We start from the raw sequence: 14322 nt of genomic DNA, 5'->3' as shown, positions 1-14322 counted from the left end.
GTCCCCTGCATCGGCAGGCGGACTCTCAACCACTGCGCCACCAGGGAAGCCCCTTCAGTTCTGTTTTCACGTTAGATTTTATATCATCAATGTGGTATCTACAGTAGTTTCAGTCTTCTGTGTTTTCACTTGTAAAGAGTCTTCTACACATACCCAGATAAATTCCAGGAGGAATAAAGAATTGAAAAATAGTCACAAAATAACTAATAAAAAAATCAGAGGAAAACATTTGATAGAGGGTTAAGCACAGAAACAAAGAAAGAAACCGTAAAGAAACATGTTTGGTTATATTAAAATGATCAGTACATCCAAAACGTCTAAGAACAAATGAAAAGACAAGGAAATTGAAAGATGTTAGCACTATATATGATTTGCAGTAATATTCTACAAGTAAAAATTATTCTAACATAAAAAGACTAACATCCCAATAGAAAAATAGTCAAATGACATCAGGAGATGACCCACAAGTGAAGAGCTGCAAATGGCCAACAAAAACATGAAACAGTCAGCCACAGATATAAATGCAAATTAATCAACAATTGAGAAAGTTTTTTTACATATGAAACTTCACAATTTTTCTTAAGTTTAGGGGAAGTAGGCCCCTTATATTAATGCTGGTAGTTATGTAAAGTGATGCTCATTTCTATAGGTCAATTTTGCTATACATAGTTTTGCCAATAAATTTTGAAGTCCAATAAATTTTTAGGAATTTATTCTGAAGAAATTATCAGGATGACATGAAGATATGAAAATGATGTTCATTACAGCTTTATTCTGTAATAAAAATTAGAAGCAATAGAAATCTACAAAAATGAGAATAAATAATGAATTATGGATTATATGAATCATGGGCAATCGTTAAAATAATGTCTTTGAGGAATACTTAAGGTGTGGAAAATATTGTCTATGTGTTTCTTAAGTTGCATAATCATTATTTCAAATATACTGTATTTCATCTAAGATACTGTTAGTCGGAAGAGGCAGCATTTTCTCTGGCACTAAGTAAGAAAGGAAAACAACAATAAAAGTAACACCGAAGATGTGGATTCTGATAGGAGACCCTACCATAAAGCTAGAACAACCTCAGAGTCAGGGTAAATGTCCCATCTGGAACGGGACCGCAAAAGAACCAGCTGATCTTCATTCAGACTGGTTTCGGTTCCTTCCACCAGCATGGTGCAAAAATCTGCAAGCAAAGAGAGAAGTTAAAGTGTTTACAGTTAGTAGTTCCCCCAGATAAAAGCAAACATCAATTCCCTGGAAGAAATGGGAAGTAATGCAGGTTAGACCACAATTTTTTTTCTAACTTTGACAGTGATTTTTTAAGACACCATTTATTCTAAAATGAATTTCTATACCAGAGTTGTTAAAAGTGAAAAATTATGTATCTAGAGTGAAAGGAATATATCATATACGTACTATTGGAGGGAAATACTCCAAGATTTAGCAGTGAATTCCAATCTGTTATATTGTATATGTATTTTACAAAATTTCTCCACAAACATTTATTACATATATTTGAATGCTTACCTTAATTAGAATTTCCATAATTGTCTTTACTTCATCTTATTAATTTGATCTCCTCTGCTAGTATATATATTTTTTCTTTCTTTTTTATTTTTGGTACGCGGGCCTCTCCCGTTGCGGAGCACAGGCTCCGGACGCGCAGGCTCAGCGGCCATGGCTCACTGGCCCAGCCGTTCCGCGGCATGTGGGATACTCCTGGACCGGGGCACGAACGCGTGTCCCCTGCATCGGCAGGCGGACTCTCAACCACTGCGCCACCAGGGAAGCCCTGCTAGTATATTTTGAATCACTACCAACCTTTGGTAATGAAGCTCAGACATTTTAGACTTTTTACAGGACTTTGGAAAAGGCTATGTTTATTTTGGTGGCAGATCTGTGGGTTGTTACAGTTAGCAGGTATATGAAAGGTCTTTCAAACACTGGATTCCTGTATTGAGAGAGGGGGAAAAAAGGAGGCGTGGTTTAAGAGCACAGTCTCTGGAGTGAGAGAACCATGTTCACATTTCGACTTTAACACATCCTGGTTGTGTGACCTTAGGCAAGTCATGTAGTCTAAGACTCAATTTCCTCATTTTTAAAACTGATTATGATGCAGTTGAGAGAATTAAGTGAAATAATGTAAAATGCTGTCATATATCCCTGTCACCATCTCTAAATCAGGCTGTATGAAACCAACTACTTGATAATGTGATTTATTTTTAACATCCCTTTGTTTTTCATTGTAGTTACCCTTAACAATGCTCACGCATAAGAGAGACCTTGGAAAATCTATAATCTCTTCAGTGCCTCCTTTTTGAAATGATATATTTCCCATTCCAGCAAATAGAGAAAGGGAGTGGACTGATTAACATAACTTTGATGCAGAAACCAAACAGAAAGGGAAAATTTATAGGGCAAGCCCCCTGAATAAATGCAAAAATCCCAAACAAACCAAAATGGTCAGCAAGCCAAACTGCAGCATCTGAGTAAGAATTACATATCATGACCAAGTTGGATTTATTCCAGGAATGCAAGATTAGTTTGACATTAGAAAACCAATGTAACTTGTCCCACTAACAAAATAAGTGAATTTAATATGATCATCTCAGATAGATGCAGTAAAACCATCTGATAAAATTCCAAATGCGTATATCCTTTCATAGAAAAGTAATTCTTAGAAAAATAGGAGTAGAAGGGAACTTCCTAAATCTGATAAAAGATATTTACCAAAAATCTAAAGTAAACATCATATTAATGGTGAATGCTCTGGTATATCCTGACTGGGTGCAGTTTTGAAAGCCCAGAAGTTTTGACATCTTTATTTCTATAACTGGTTGTTCTTCTTCACCATTAACTACTTTTGTTCTTTTGAAACTAATGTATTCTCCCTTTTTATTTGACTTTGAAACAGTATACCTTGTTAGTTTTTCATCTCTCCTAAATTACTCATTTTATTATTAGTTTTGCCCAACTATTGTGTCCAAAAATTATTTTTATGCTCAGTACTTCTACTTCAAAGAGGCAGAAAATCTAAATGTAAATTTCTTTTTGTGAGTAACATTGAGATTAAGATCCTGATTATGACAGCATTCAAGAATTATCATCCGTGGAACTAGGGTAGTGTCAGTGATTAGAGTGATGTCAGCCTGACTGGAAAGGACCAGCTGTGATTCACCAACAGAGACATTAAATCTTGAAAATGATAGTCCAAAATCAGTCCTGTGTTATTGCAATGTTCCTTAATGTGACTCTAAATATATAGGCTGGTATAATCTTTTAACAGTAGGAGTCTTACAAATTAATTTTTTGTGGTATATATCTGGTATCATTGAGGCTCTGTTGTGTGGTGTAGATCCCTGGAAGATAACAGGAGCAATAGGGATGAGAAAGAAGCAGACAGTAAAGAAGAGAGACTGGTTATGAACAGTAATGTGGGTTGTTGAATCCTGTTCGCACATTCGGAGAGCTAGCCATGAGCCTTGTTGATTGGCCACTCATTCTGCTATTCATCGTTATGAATTATACATTGTTTCACATTTAAATAAACCACATTTCAATATATCCCATTTAAATAAAACCACATTTTCAAAAGTTACAATGTATCATATCTAAGTAAAACTGCCTAATTATATAAATTTTCATTTTCCACTATGCTTAAATAACATGGAAAAATCAAAATCACTTTTCTTGGTTTTCCCCAAGAACAGCTGAATATACTTAAAACACTACTTAGTTATCGAACAGAACCTTATATATGGACATTGGTGGAATAAATATTGCCTTATGTAATTTAAATGTCTGGAGAAGAATGCTATTTTCATTATGTTCAGAAAAAAATATGTACTATAATAAAGTACAGTTGACCTTTAAAATGGGTTTGAATTGCATGGGTCCACTTATATTCGGATTTTTTTCAACAGTAAATACTACACAATTCGAGATTGGTTGAACTGGCGGATGCAGAACCGCAGATACTGAGGAACCGAGTATAGGTAGGGCTGACTATAAGTTATACTTGAATTTTTGACTGCGCAGAGGATCGCCACCCATAACTCCTGTATTATTCAAGGATCAACTGTATTTCATAAAGTGTATCATATTCTAGTATTAGATTGGTACAGAAAATTCCCATTTACCTGGAGTAATTTTTTAAAAAATTAATATTCCACTTACCTAGGAGTTATAACCTGATTTAAAACTAACCAGTTTTCAAGGAATACAATAAAATATTCACAGCGTTAAAACTATGGGGAGATTAATGACTGATGGCTCAGGATGCAACTCAGAATCTTTCAGTGCCTCATTTCAAGGCTTATTATAAATCAAAAATTGTAGTTATTTGAGTTTCCTGTAAAGGTCATGAAAGCTGTGTTATGTATACTCTCATGTATTTTCCTGTAATCCTTTCCACCATTCTTATGGGCATTATAGAAAAAAGAGCTCGAAACTTATCCTCCTCAGTTGGAAGGTAGACATGAAAATTACCCTTGTTATTCTAAACCAGAGAAAGGTCTGTGGAACACCTGTCTTAGAATCATTTGGGGTACTTGTTAGAAACGCAGATTCCTGAATCCCTCACCAGACCTGCTGAATCACTGTATCTGGGAGAGATCCCAGGATAGTAATAAGTTCTCCAGGTATTCTGATATTTAAGTTTGAGACCCACTGCCACAAGACTTTTGAATATGAGATATCAACCTTGGGAGAATTATCAGTGCTAATTCCTCCCATGAATGTTGATATAGGAAAAAGTGACAAAGATTAAAATGGGTGTGTTACTTCCCACAGAGTACAAGAACAGGAAATAATATGTTCAGCCATCTCCCAAAGGAATTTTAGAGGCAAAGTTGGAAACAGTTCAGAGCTATTTCCTTCATGTTTATAACATCATTGCTTACATAATGTATAGATTTTCCAACGTTTTTTTCCTTATTGCTGTGAAGTGACATGAAATTAGCTGAGCCTCATTTGTTTCCTTTGGAAAATGTTTTTATTGTTTTAATGTTTTGCTTTTACTTCAAACACTCTACTAAGTGTTTCTTCAGGATTTCTTTCCACTAAATATCTTGAGTTTTCAGAGCTTTGGTTGTGATATAGTTATATGTTTTCATTTCAGTTCTAGTCATAATTGTTACCACTGGGAACAGAATATAATGGTTTTTAGAAGGAACTAACTATTTTTATTTCATTTTACACAACTGTGGAAAGTTAAAAGCCTAATAGTTTTATTTGGTCTATTTGTTTTCTCTATGACCGTTGAACATACATAAATTCTTCCTTAACCATCTCCCACCTTCCCCTTCAAACCTTGTGCCCCTCTCCCCCATCCCCAGTTTAAAAGAGTCGGCCAACAGCATTTATTGAGCACTCATCACACTATGGGGAGTCACAAAAGAAGAATATAGGCTCCTTCTCAAAGTTCTCTATTACTGTTGAGAGTTCAGTCATTATCCAAGTCCTGCAACGTCTTGCTCCATATCTCTACTACCCCCAAATTTGCAAAACTCACTTTTGCTCAGGGACAGCCTTCACCAAGTCACCGGCCAGTCATGAGGTTTGGCCTTACTTTATCCTCCACCTGTCTTCTCCAAAATGCTCTGCAGAGGTGTGGGCTGTGGGCCTTTTGTGGTCTCCAGCTTCACTGTGGGCTGTTCTTGGGTACTGCTGATCATCGGTTGTGAATCCTAGTCTGCCGCTATACCTACAAGAGAAGTGAAACCAGGCCCCTTTCTCCTTGCTCTCATGACTTTTCCGCCTCCACAGAGTGAGACACTAGGACACGGTGAAGGTAATTTCAGAACAGAATTACAAAGTAGAAGAAATAAGGGTTAAATTTTGCAGTTCTAGTTTGGATTTTCACCTGTATTACCCAGGAGATGAGAAGACCTTAAAGGCCTTAAGCTTTTAGATGGAGAAAGTCACCTGAATACTCCTGCCTGTCCTGCCTTCGGGTTTGTAATATCACCTCAGATGGATTTCCTTCTTTGAATATTTCAACTGTTCCTACTTCTCCACTGAAAGGGACCTCGTTGTTTAAACTTCTTCCTCCCCACTCATACCATACACTGTCCAATCAAGTAAGACCACAGGCTTGGTCTGCATAGGGAAGAAACTTCCCTGCCCAGTCTCATGTGCACGTGTGTGTGTGTGTGTGTAGGTGGTGGATGATGGACAGACTGTGGGTCCTCCAATTCATGTTTCTGTCCAGGGCAACCGTGAGCCAGTGGTTCTTTTGCTAATTAGCCCATACATTAAACACACATGTGCACACACACATTCAGGTAGATTGTACTGGACAGTACGAAACTCATATATGGAGAATAGAATATAACCACAATATTAGTAGCTCTCATGCCCTGTCTGGGAAATAGGTCTGTGAAGAACTGTTTGACATCTTTATTGATCTCTTCAGGATCCACAAAAGAGCTGGACTAGCTCTTAATGACTCTGTCCTTTTCACAGTGGTCACGTTGTACACATTGTTTTGTTTGTTGTTTCAGAATCTGCCTCAGAAACATGGGGATGAGGGTAGGAATAAGTTCACCGGTTTCTCTCTAGGGTTGCCAGACTTAGCAAATAAAAATGCAGGATGCCCAGTTAAAATGGAATTTCAGATAAACCATGAATAATGTTTTAGTGTAAGTATGCCCCATGCAATATTTAGGATATACTAAACAATTATTTGGTGTTTATCTAGAATTCAGATTTATCTGGGCATACTGCATTTTATCTGGCAACTATTCTTATCACATCTCCTTGTTCATCTCTAGTCTCATGGCTACCATCTTAGACTAGGGGCTCTCATTACCTCAAGCTTGTGTTTCTGCATCTGCCTGGGTTGCCTTCCCAACACCGCTATCCTCTTCTGATCTGCCCCATAGCCTACTACACACTAATTGTTTTTTTGGTGATACTTTCATTAGGTTTCTTTTCCACATAAGAAATTACGACTCCTATTGCTTTCCAAAGTGATTTTCGATCAGTGTGCAATTGTATACCAAATTTTGTGGGCTTGTGTGTATGTATGCATTTTCCTTAGAGGAACTTTTTTTTTTTTTAATTGGGATCTCAAGGAGGTATCTTCAAGATACATAGAGAACTGTGGCTTATACAAAGAAACAAAAGTAGGTGAATTTAGAAAAATGTACCTCGCCTCAATCATGACTTTTGCTTTAGATATCAGTAGTTTGAAAGCTCCCTCATTATATCATTCGACTTCCACCAACATCTTGCAGAACAGGCAGAGCAGGTATTATTTCATTTTAAAGATAAGGTAACTAAATCCCAGAGATGTGAACTGTAAAATCATGCACAACCATCACATGGCATAGCCAGAGTTTGAAGAGAAATCTGTCAACTGCAAGATTATTTCTCTCTCTGCTTTTATGACCACCAGCTTTAAAAACTATAAAAGCAACATCTGTACAATACTTTAAACAACAGTTTTAAAACCACTTTGTATATATTTGAGCCTCACAAAAGTTCCTCTCTGAAGAGATGTCTTTATTTCCACCTGTCTGATAGACCTTGTCATTTACACACCACAAATATTTGGTATTTGGCCATTTGACCTATAGGGATAGCTTTTCACTGTGGTTACAATGGTAGAATATACCTGTATTCCAGTGCTGCTATTCCTCAGATACCTAGAGACTATCTTTTAGGGTAAGTTTCAGAGACGATTTATAAGTCACAAAATAAAATCATTTTTAATATTTTATGTTTACTCATTTAAAGCATAAAAAGGATATAACTTTATTTGGTTATTCATCTATCCTATTTTGATTCTAAATAATTTCTGTCTTTATCCACAAAGAATATATTCTAAGTATATAAGTTGAAGAAAGAAAGAAAGAAAAGCTTCATTTGCTTCCTAGGCCTCCATACTTGACTGATTTTCCTACTACCTTTTTAGCCTCACCTTCTCAGTGGCCCTGCTGGCATTTTTTTTTTTTTTCTTCTTTTTAATCAATCCAGGGACTTCTCAGGATTTAGATATCATATATACTATCTGCAGCCCAGACATTCCCCTATATGTGCAATTTTCATATTTAATGGTCTAGATGAACATTATCTTGTATGTTTAAAAGTCATTTCAAACTTAACATGTCCAAAACTGAGCTTCTAATATACTACCCCACCACCTACTTCTAAGTCATCCAGAGCTCAGGAAATGGCAATTCTGTAATGCTCAGAAAAAAAAAGAGGAAAAAAAAGTATAGAAACATTCTTAACCTTTCTTTCACACCCTACACTTGGTCTGTCAGCAAATCTTCTGGGCCGCTTCTTCCAAATTTCTCTGCAATTTGATCACTTTTCACCACCTCCACTTCCTCCTTCCTACTCCAAAATCACCATTACCTCTCACCTGGATTACTTCAAGACCCTCTAATTGGTCTCCCTTTCTGTCTCTGCATGCCTAACAGAACAGTCAATGTAGGATCATGTCGCTCTTCTGCTCAAAACCCTGCAGTAGCTTCCCATCTCACTCACAATAAAAGCCAAAGTCCTTATAATTACTCAGGCCACGTCTTCTAGTGCTCCCCCCCATGGCCCCTTTCCACCCTCTTCTCATCCGACCTCCTGGATGGTCCTCCTACAGGGCAGGCCTGCCTCTGCCTTGGGCATGGCCTTTTCACTTGCTGTTCCTCCTTTCCTAGATACTGCATGGCTTCCTTCTTTCTTCCATGTCTTTAATGTTACTTCCCCAACACTTTCAGCAACCTTCCCTGCCTTATTTCTCTATCACTAAATATTTTACTGGTTTATCTTGTTCATTGTCTATCCAGCATATAGAAAGCATTCAGTAAATATTTGTTGAATGAATGAAAGAATGCAAAGATGATTTTCCTGTGCTGAAGATATTTTTCAAAATGTATCATTTATTTTGATTGCAATTCTAAAACTGGTTTTCACAAAAATAATTTGAATAATCATATAAGTGTGTAGCCTTCTGATTACTTTGAGGAAGTTAAAAATATATTTGAAAACATAGTTACTATTAGTAACCTTGGGTATAAATATAAAAAGTAAATTTGAAGAAAATATGTGTTGACAGGATTACTAAATCTGGACAGACTTCCTTAAGAGGGGATTATGAATACAAGTGTAGGACTCTGAGCTGTGAAGAGAAATTATGAGTCATTTCAGACAGAGGAACTCCTATCAGATAAGGCTTAAAGGCAAAGAGTGGCTTTGCGGTGATTGAAAGTTAGTAAGTTGTGATAAAAGTTAATCACATTAGTACTATATTGATATTTATTAAGGATTTACCATTTGCTAGCATGGGGCTAGGGCTAAGCATCATGAGTGGTAGGTACCTTTATTTTCCCATTATACAGAGAAAAAAGAATATCAAGGCTTAGAGTAATTAAGTAACTTACCCATTGTCCCAGAAGCTTTAATGGCAACGGTAAAACTACTGCAAAAAATCCTGTAATGAAGCACCATTTTGGAGGGCAACATACCATTTCCCAGGAAGCCCAACACAGCCAGGGTTTCCTCTACCTCCTATTGGAGCCTCTTTGGATGAACAACACATGAAGGAGCTGGTTTGCAGTTAGGGATAAGTTGTGTGAAAAAAACACACCTTTAAACACTGGACACGCACACCATGGTGTGAGATGCTCTCAATATAAGAAGCATTCAGGAACAGACTGAGTGAAAGAGTAGAATGAAGTCTCCCATCAGAATCTTCCTGTACCTACGGACACCAAGCGGGGGAAGTGGCGGGGTTGGCGGGGGGTGGTGGAGGGATGTTGGGAGATTGGGATTTATACACTAACATGTATAAAATACATGACTAATAAGAACCTGCTGTATAAAAAAATAAATAAAATTCAAAAAAAAAAAGAATCTTCCTGTACCAACTTAAAAGTTCATTCTTGTCCCTCTCTCCCAGCCCCCTTATTCTGTGTGTGTAGTTGATTTTGGGTATGCCACTTCATGTGATACAGTCGTGCCAAAAGCCAAGCAGCTTTGCTGGTCGAGAGGATTATTTAATTCTCTACAATATTGAAAGTCATCTTGTTAAATATTTATTACTTCTTGTAGCACATCCACAGCCAAAGCTGGTAGAATCAGGCAGCACGTCAATCATGGGAATACGTTCTTCAAATCTCTTCAGAATTAATCAACAAAAGGGATGGCCTCAACTGTAAAATTAAAAAATACCGTTTGAGATGCAGGCAAACCATTTTACCAAGACAAGGAAAATGCTCACTTTAATTCAGTCTTCCGCCTTTGAGAGTCCTTGTCATTTTAGTGTGATTGGTGACTGGGGGCTGGAGGGTTGTCATGGAAGAGGAAATCCTTTTTCAGAATGAGAGAAGATGTTCTGTGTCTCTCTTAGTCAGCATTGACTCTGTGTCCCTCATGCTGAGAAGAGTTCTCCTTAACTCTCTTCCCACTCTAGCTCCTTGAGGTGCGGGGGGCATGCTTCCGTCAGTATAAAACAGTGTTCTCAGCAGGGGTGAGAGTGACAACATTCTACCTCGCAGGATAGGAAAGCAGAATTTTGGGAGTTTGGATTGAGTGTAGTTAGAAAAACTTCCTTCTGGAGAATCTGTTACATCCTCCTAGGAGGTAATTTATTCCATTACTTTCCAATTGATCATTATTGGTTTAGAACAATGGCACTTGATAACTGTTCATTTATTTGAAGTACTAACTTAGGGTTTCTCACCCTGCCTGAGGGCTTTTGAATAATATCTAGTCCGAACGTGTCCTTTCTCCTGTTTGCAATTGCTGGCATCCACCCAAGATGTTCCTTTGGGTATGTGGAATGGGGACTGTCTCAAAGCTTTGCATAACGGCTGAGGGGATTTACTGAAAGAGCTGAGAATAGTATGTCAGAGAGACTGTAGCTTGAATGCCTGCCATGCTTACAGACTCCCTTTGAAAGAGGCTGCCCCAACTGCAATGCCCTAGAAAGGCAGCAGCACAGTCTGTTTCTTAAGTACAGGTGACCATGTTGTCTAGCACGTGAGCCTTCCACCCTAGCTACAGCTGCAGAAGTAGGAGAGGACACCTGGCTCAGAGGTAGCCAATCCACAGGCTGCTCAGTGGCTTATGATATAACCTCATACCAGAACTTTCTCCAAGAGGGACTGTGGTGATAGAATTAAACTCTCCCCGCTGAGGCATTTGATTATGAGCTATAGAGGAGAACTGGCAGCTGGTAGTGGGAGCCAGAGTAGAAAAGCTGTGGTTGTGCAACTTGAATTTTGCTGCGTTCTGAGGACATTTCTGAGGGGTTGGGGCAGTGGTGTGATGGGACTGGCTCACAGGGGCCCAAGAGCTGATTGAGGGCATCTCTCCCCAGCTTTGCCTCCAGAGACTTGGGCTGGTGGGAGCGTTACACCCACATAAATTGGGTTTTGTTACACTTCAGGCCTCCTTCCTCCAGATCTGGTTGTTAAATATTTACTAGCACACCACTGGGTTGGGGGAGGGATGGTATATAGGAAGCAAAGGAAACAGTTACCTCCTCTGGGTCCTTTGTCTTAAAAACAAACATTGTTTAAGATAATATGTTAACATGATTGTCATTAAGATTATAATAACAAAGAGAAAACATGTGAAATATATGATTTAAACTACAAAACTCATAGGAATGTGGTCAGAGGGTAGTAGCTTTCCTGTTTCTGGTACCCATCAAAGGCACAGGCCCCCACCCCCAGGCCCACCAAGGATGACCTGACAAGCCGGTTAAGTCTCTGGTCTTATTTCCACATTTATTCTTTACCCCTATTGCTTGAGGTAACCTAAGTGCACACCAGTTACTTAAAACCACAAGAGCCCAATGAATACAGTTTTTGAATACCCTGGTTTTTGTTTTGTTTTTAATGTAAAGAAAATGGGGCAGATTAGTACAGTAAAAATATATGTGGACTTTGAAATGAGATTTGAATTCCAATACTACTTTACCCCTTCTTAGTAGCATAATTTACTTACCTATGCCTCTCCTTAGCTGTAAAATAGGGATACAAAATAAAAAGCTCAAAGATATTTGGAAGAATTAAATGAAATACCATGTGTAAAACAACTAGCACAGTGTCTGGCACTTACTGTGTACTCAGTAACTTTTGTTCTTTTCTCCCTTCTTTAGCATATTTATTCAAGCCTTTAGAACAGCTGCTGGTATTGCTGTCAAGTCAGCAGTTGATACAATTAATTAACCCTCCACTTATATTAACATGCAGTGGTATACTGCGTTCTTTGTAACTTTATGTTTTTGTACTTAAGGTCAACTAAAATATTTTAAATATAGCCAAAATTATTACAGCCCTTTGAAACAAGCTTTTCTCTACACTTAGGGAGCTCCTATACGTCAGTCTACAAATGACTGTGCTCATTTTACTTTTGTTTTTAAACAAACATTTGAGCTATGGGCGGGACTTCCTTGGTGGTCCATTGGTTAAGAATCCACCCTCCAGTACAAGGGACACGGGTTCGATCCCTGGTTGGGGAACTAAGATCCCACATGCCACGGGGCAACTAAGCCCGCGCGCGCCACAACTGGAGAGAAGCCGGCGCGGGGCAATGAAGCACCCTGCAACAAAAGATCCTGCGTTCCTCCCACCCACGGCAGCCGAAAATAAAAGTAAAAAAAAAGAAAAAAAATACTATGGGCAAAGAATTATACTACACGTTGTGGGGGAAATGAATAAGAAAAGTGCTTATGTAATACAAAATATACAAAAAAGAGGAAAGGGAGAGAATGCATAAAGAGTTTCCTGAATATCCCCTTTAAGATAACCAGCTTCTAGATACTTAAGTTGAGTAATAACGCCTGTGTCTTTTAAATCCCTAATTTACTGTATTACATTTTATTTACTGTTAGTTTACTTAGGTCATCTGCCCTTTGTCTCATTATCACTGCTAGTACATTGAGGGTGAAATCTGCCCATTTGCCAGGAATAATTCATGGGATGTGGTGTTTCTCAGTACCAGATGATTTAAGGGGAACCACTTGCAAAAGGACTGGTTTTTGGCATATGGGCCTTAATACTTTGCCAGAATTGAATTCGTTTTGAAACAAAGTTTCTAATTTTCAAATATAGCATTTTCAAACAAATAGTGTGATGTACAAATTACCGTACTTTAGGTCATGTTAGAATAATCCACACTCTAAATCTGTTTGACTTTTACCCCATAAGTATTTTGCATCAGTGAGTCATTTCTGTAGCATCTTAAAATGGTCATAAGTAATTATATAACATCCTACATCTCCAGGGCCTGTTCCATTAGTGCCAGTAAAAAAGAAAAAGTAGTAATTAGACATAATTATGTCCTCTTGAAAAGCTAAGGGTCATTTGGCCTTGATTACTGGAGGGGTTATCAGTGCCAAAGAAAAGTCAGGCAACTATTGGTTTAGGCCTGTAATTAAACATCGGGGACTGACATTTCTTGTCGTCAGAGGTAGTACCTTTTGAATAAATTTCACCACTGCCCTTCAGATAAGCTACAAGAAATACAAAACTAATGTAAGGGAGATGAAGAGAGGCTGGAGGTGAAAAGAATGACTAATCTAAATAAATATCAGCATTTAGCTAGTATGAAAAACTATTATCAGCCAGTCTGCCTCAACTCCATATATGGTGTTCAGATATAAGTTTGGGGAGAGCCCGTTTGTAACTCTGGCTAAACACACACACACACTCACCCTACACACACACCTGGTGTAAAGGGCCCACTCACCTGGAATGCAGGGGGGTGTTTTATATATTATAATGCCTGTTCGTTTTGTATAGGATGGCTCACCTGAGTGTGTGCATAACTGGCAGTGCCGCTCCAGCCTCACCTGACCACACTCAAGAGAAGCACTTGCCAGATATTTTTATCCACTTACTCACAAAGCTCCCAGTTGATTAGGGGCATCGCAAGAGTCTTCTCAAACTCCTTAAATGCCTTCCCGCGGGTCCCTGGCTCGCTGTCGGTTCTCCTCGTGGTGGTTCCTCTCTTTTCTACCCCTTCAGGGGTCTTAGGCGGGACCCGTGGGTGGGATGCGCCGCTCTGCTCTTGGGCCCCAACACTGGAAAGGGATGCCCTCTGTCAGAGGGATTCCACCTCCCGGTTGCACTCGGCAGCCGGCGGCCTTAGGGTTGGCAGCTGAGGAGGAGGAGGATTTGGAGGAGGAGGGAGTTGGCGGCCGCCGAGGCCCGGGCAGCGGGCCGCGTCCGCGGCGGGCGCGATCCGCGATCCTCCCTCGCTCGTCTCCTATGCTCATATTTGGACTCGGCTGCCAGTGCCCAGGAATTTCCCGTCATGCCTCCCGCCGCCCCGTCCGTCGCCCGGAGCCGGGGAGGAAGGGAG

General features: G+C 39.0%; 2 protein-coding genes and 1 long non-coding RNA gene across 6 annotated transcripts in view; 2 read left to right on the top strand and 1 right to left on the bottom strand.

Moving 5' to 3' along the window:
* The window catches only part of LEMD3 (LEM domain containing 3), a 144943-nt gene that overhangs the window by 81045 nt on the left and 49576 nt on the right, over positions 1 to 14322 (top strand). For 2 of the 4 annotated variants that reach the window (XR_013830655.1, XR_013830656.1), the window contains exon 14: positions 3927 to 3998. The exons of 1 other annotated variant lie outside the window; for it this stretch is intronic. The gene's annotated coding sequence lies outside the window, so the exon portion shown is untranslated. Of the gene's footprint in view, positions 1 to 3926; positions 3999 to 14322 lie in introns of those variants that run through there. One more of the 4 variants, XR_013830658.1, reaches the window with a different exon arrangement.
* Positions 1563 to 14177, bottom strand: LOC307194904. The gene is made up of 3 exons (XR_013830661.1): positions 13859 to 14177; positions 5516 to 5707; positions 1563 to 1954 (listed from the first exon to the last, which is right to left on the bottom strand). It is a non-coding gene; the product is annotated as an uncharacterized lncRNA (long non-coding RNA).
* Positions 14177 to 14322, top strand: part of MSRB3 (methionine sulfoxide reductase B3) — a 164274-nt gene continuing 164128 nt past the window's right edge. The window contains 1 exon segment of the mRNA XM_079938328.1: positions 14177 to 14322. Within this exon segment, the coding sequence (XP_079794454.1) occupies positions 14229 to 14322 (94 nt within the window). The 5' untranslated portion in view covers positions 14177 to 14228.

Source organism: Stenella coeruleoalba (genome assembly GCF_951394435.1).
Source record: "Stenella coeruleoalba genome assembly, chromosome: 11".
Classification (NCBI taxonomy): Eukaryota; Metazoa; Chordata; class Mammalia; order Artiodactyla; family Delphinidae; genus Stenella; species Stenella coeruleoalba.
This window is presented reverse-complemented; position numbering and strand designations above follow the sequence as displayed.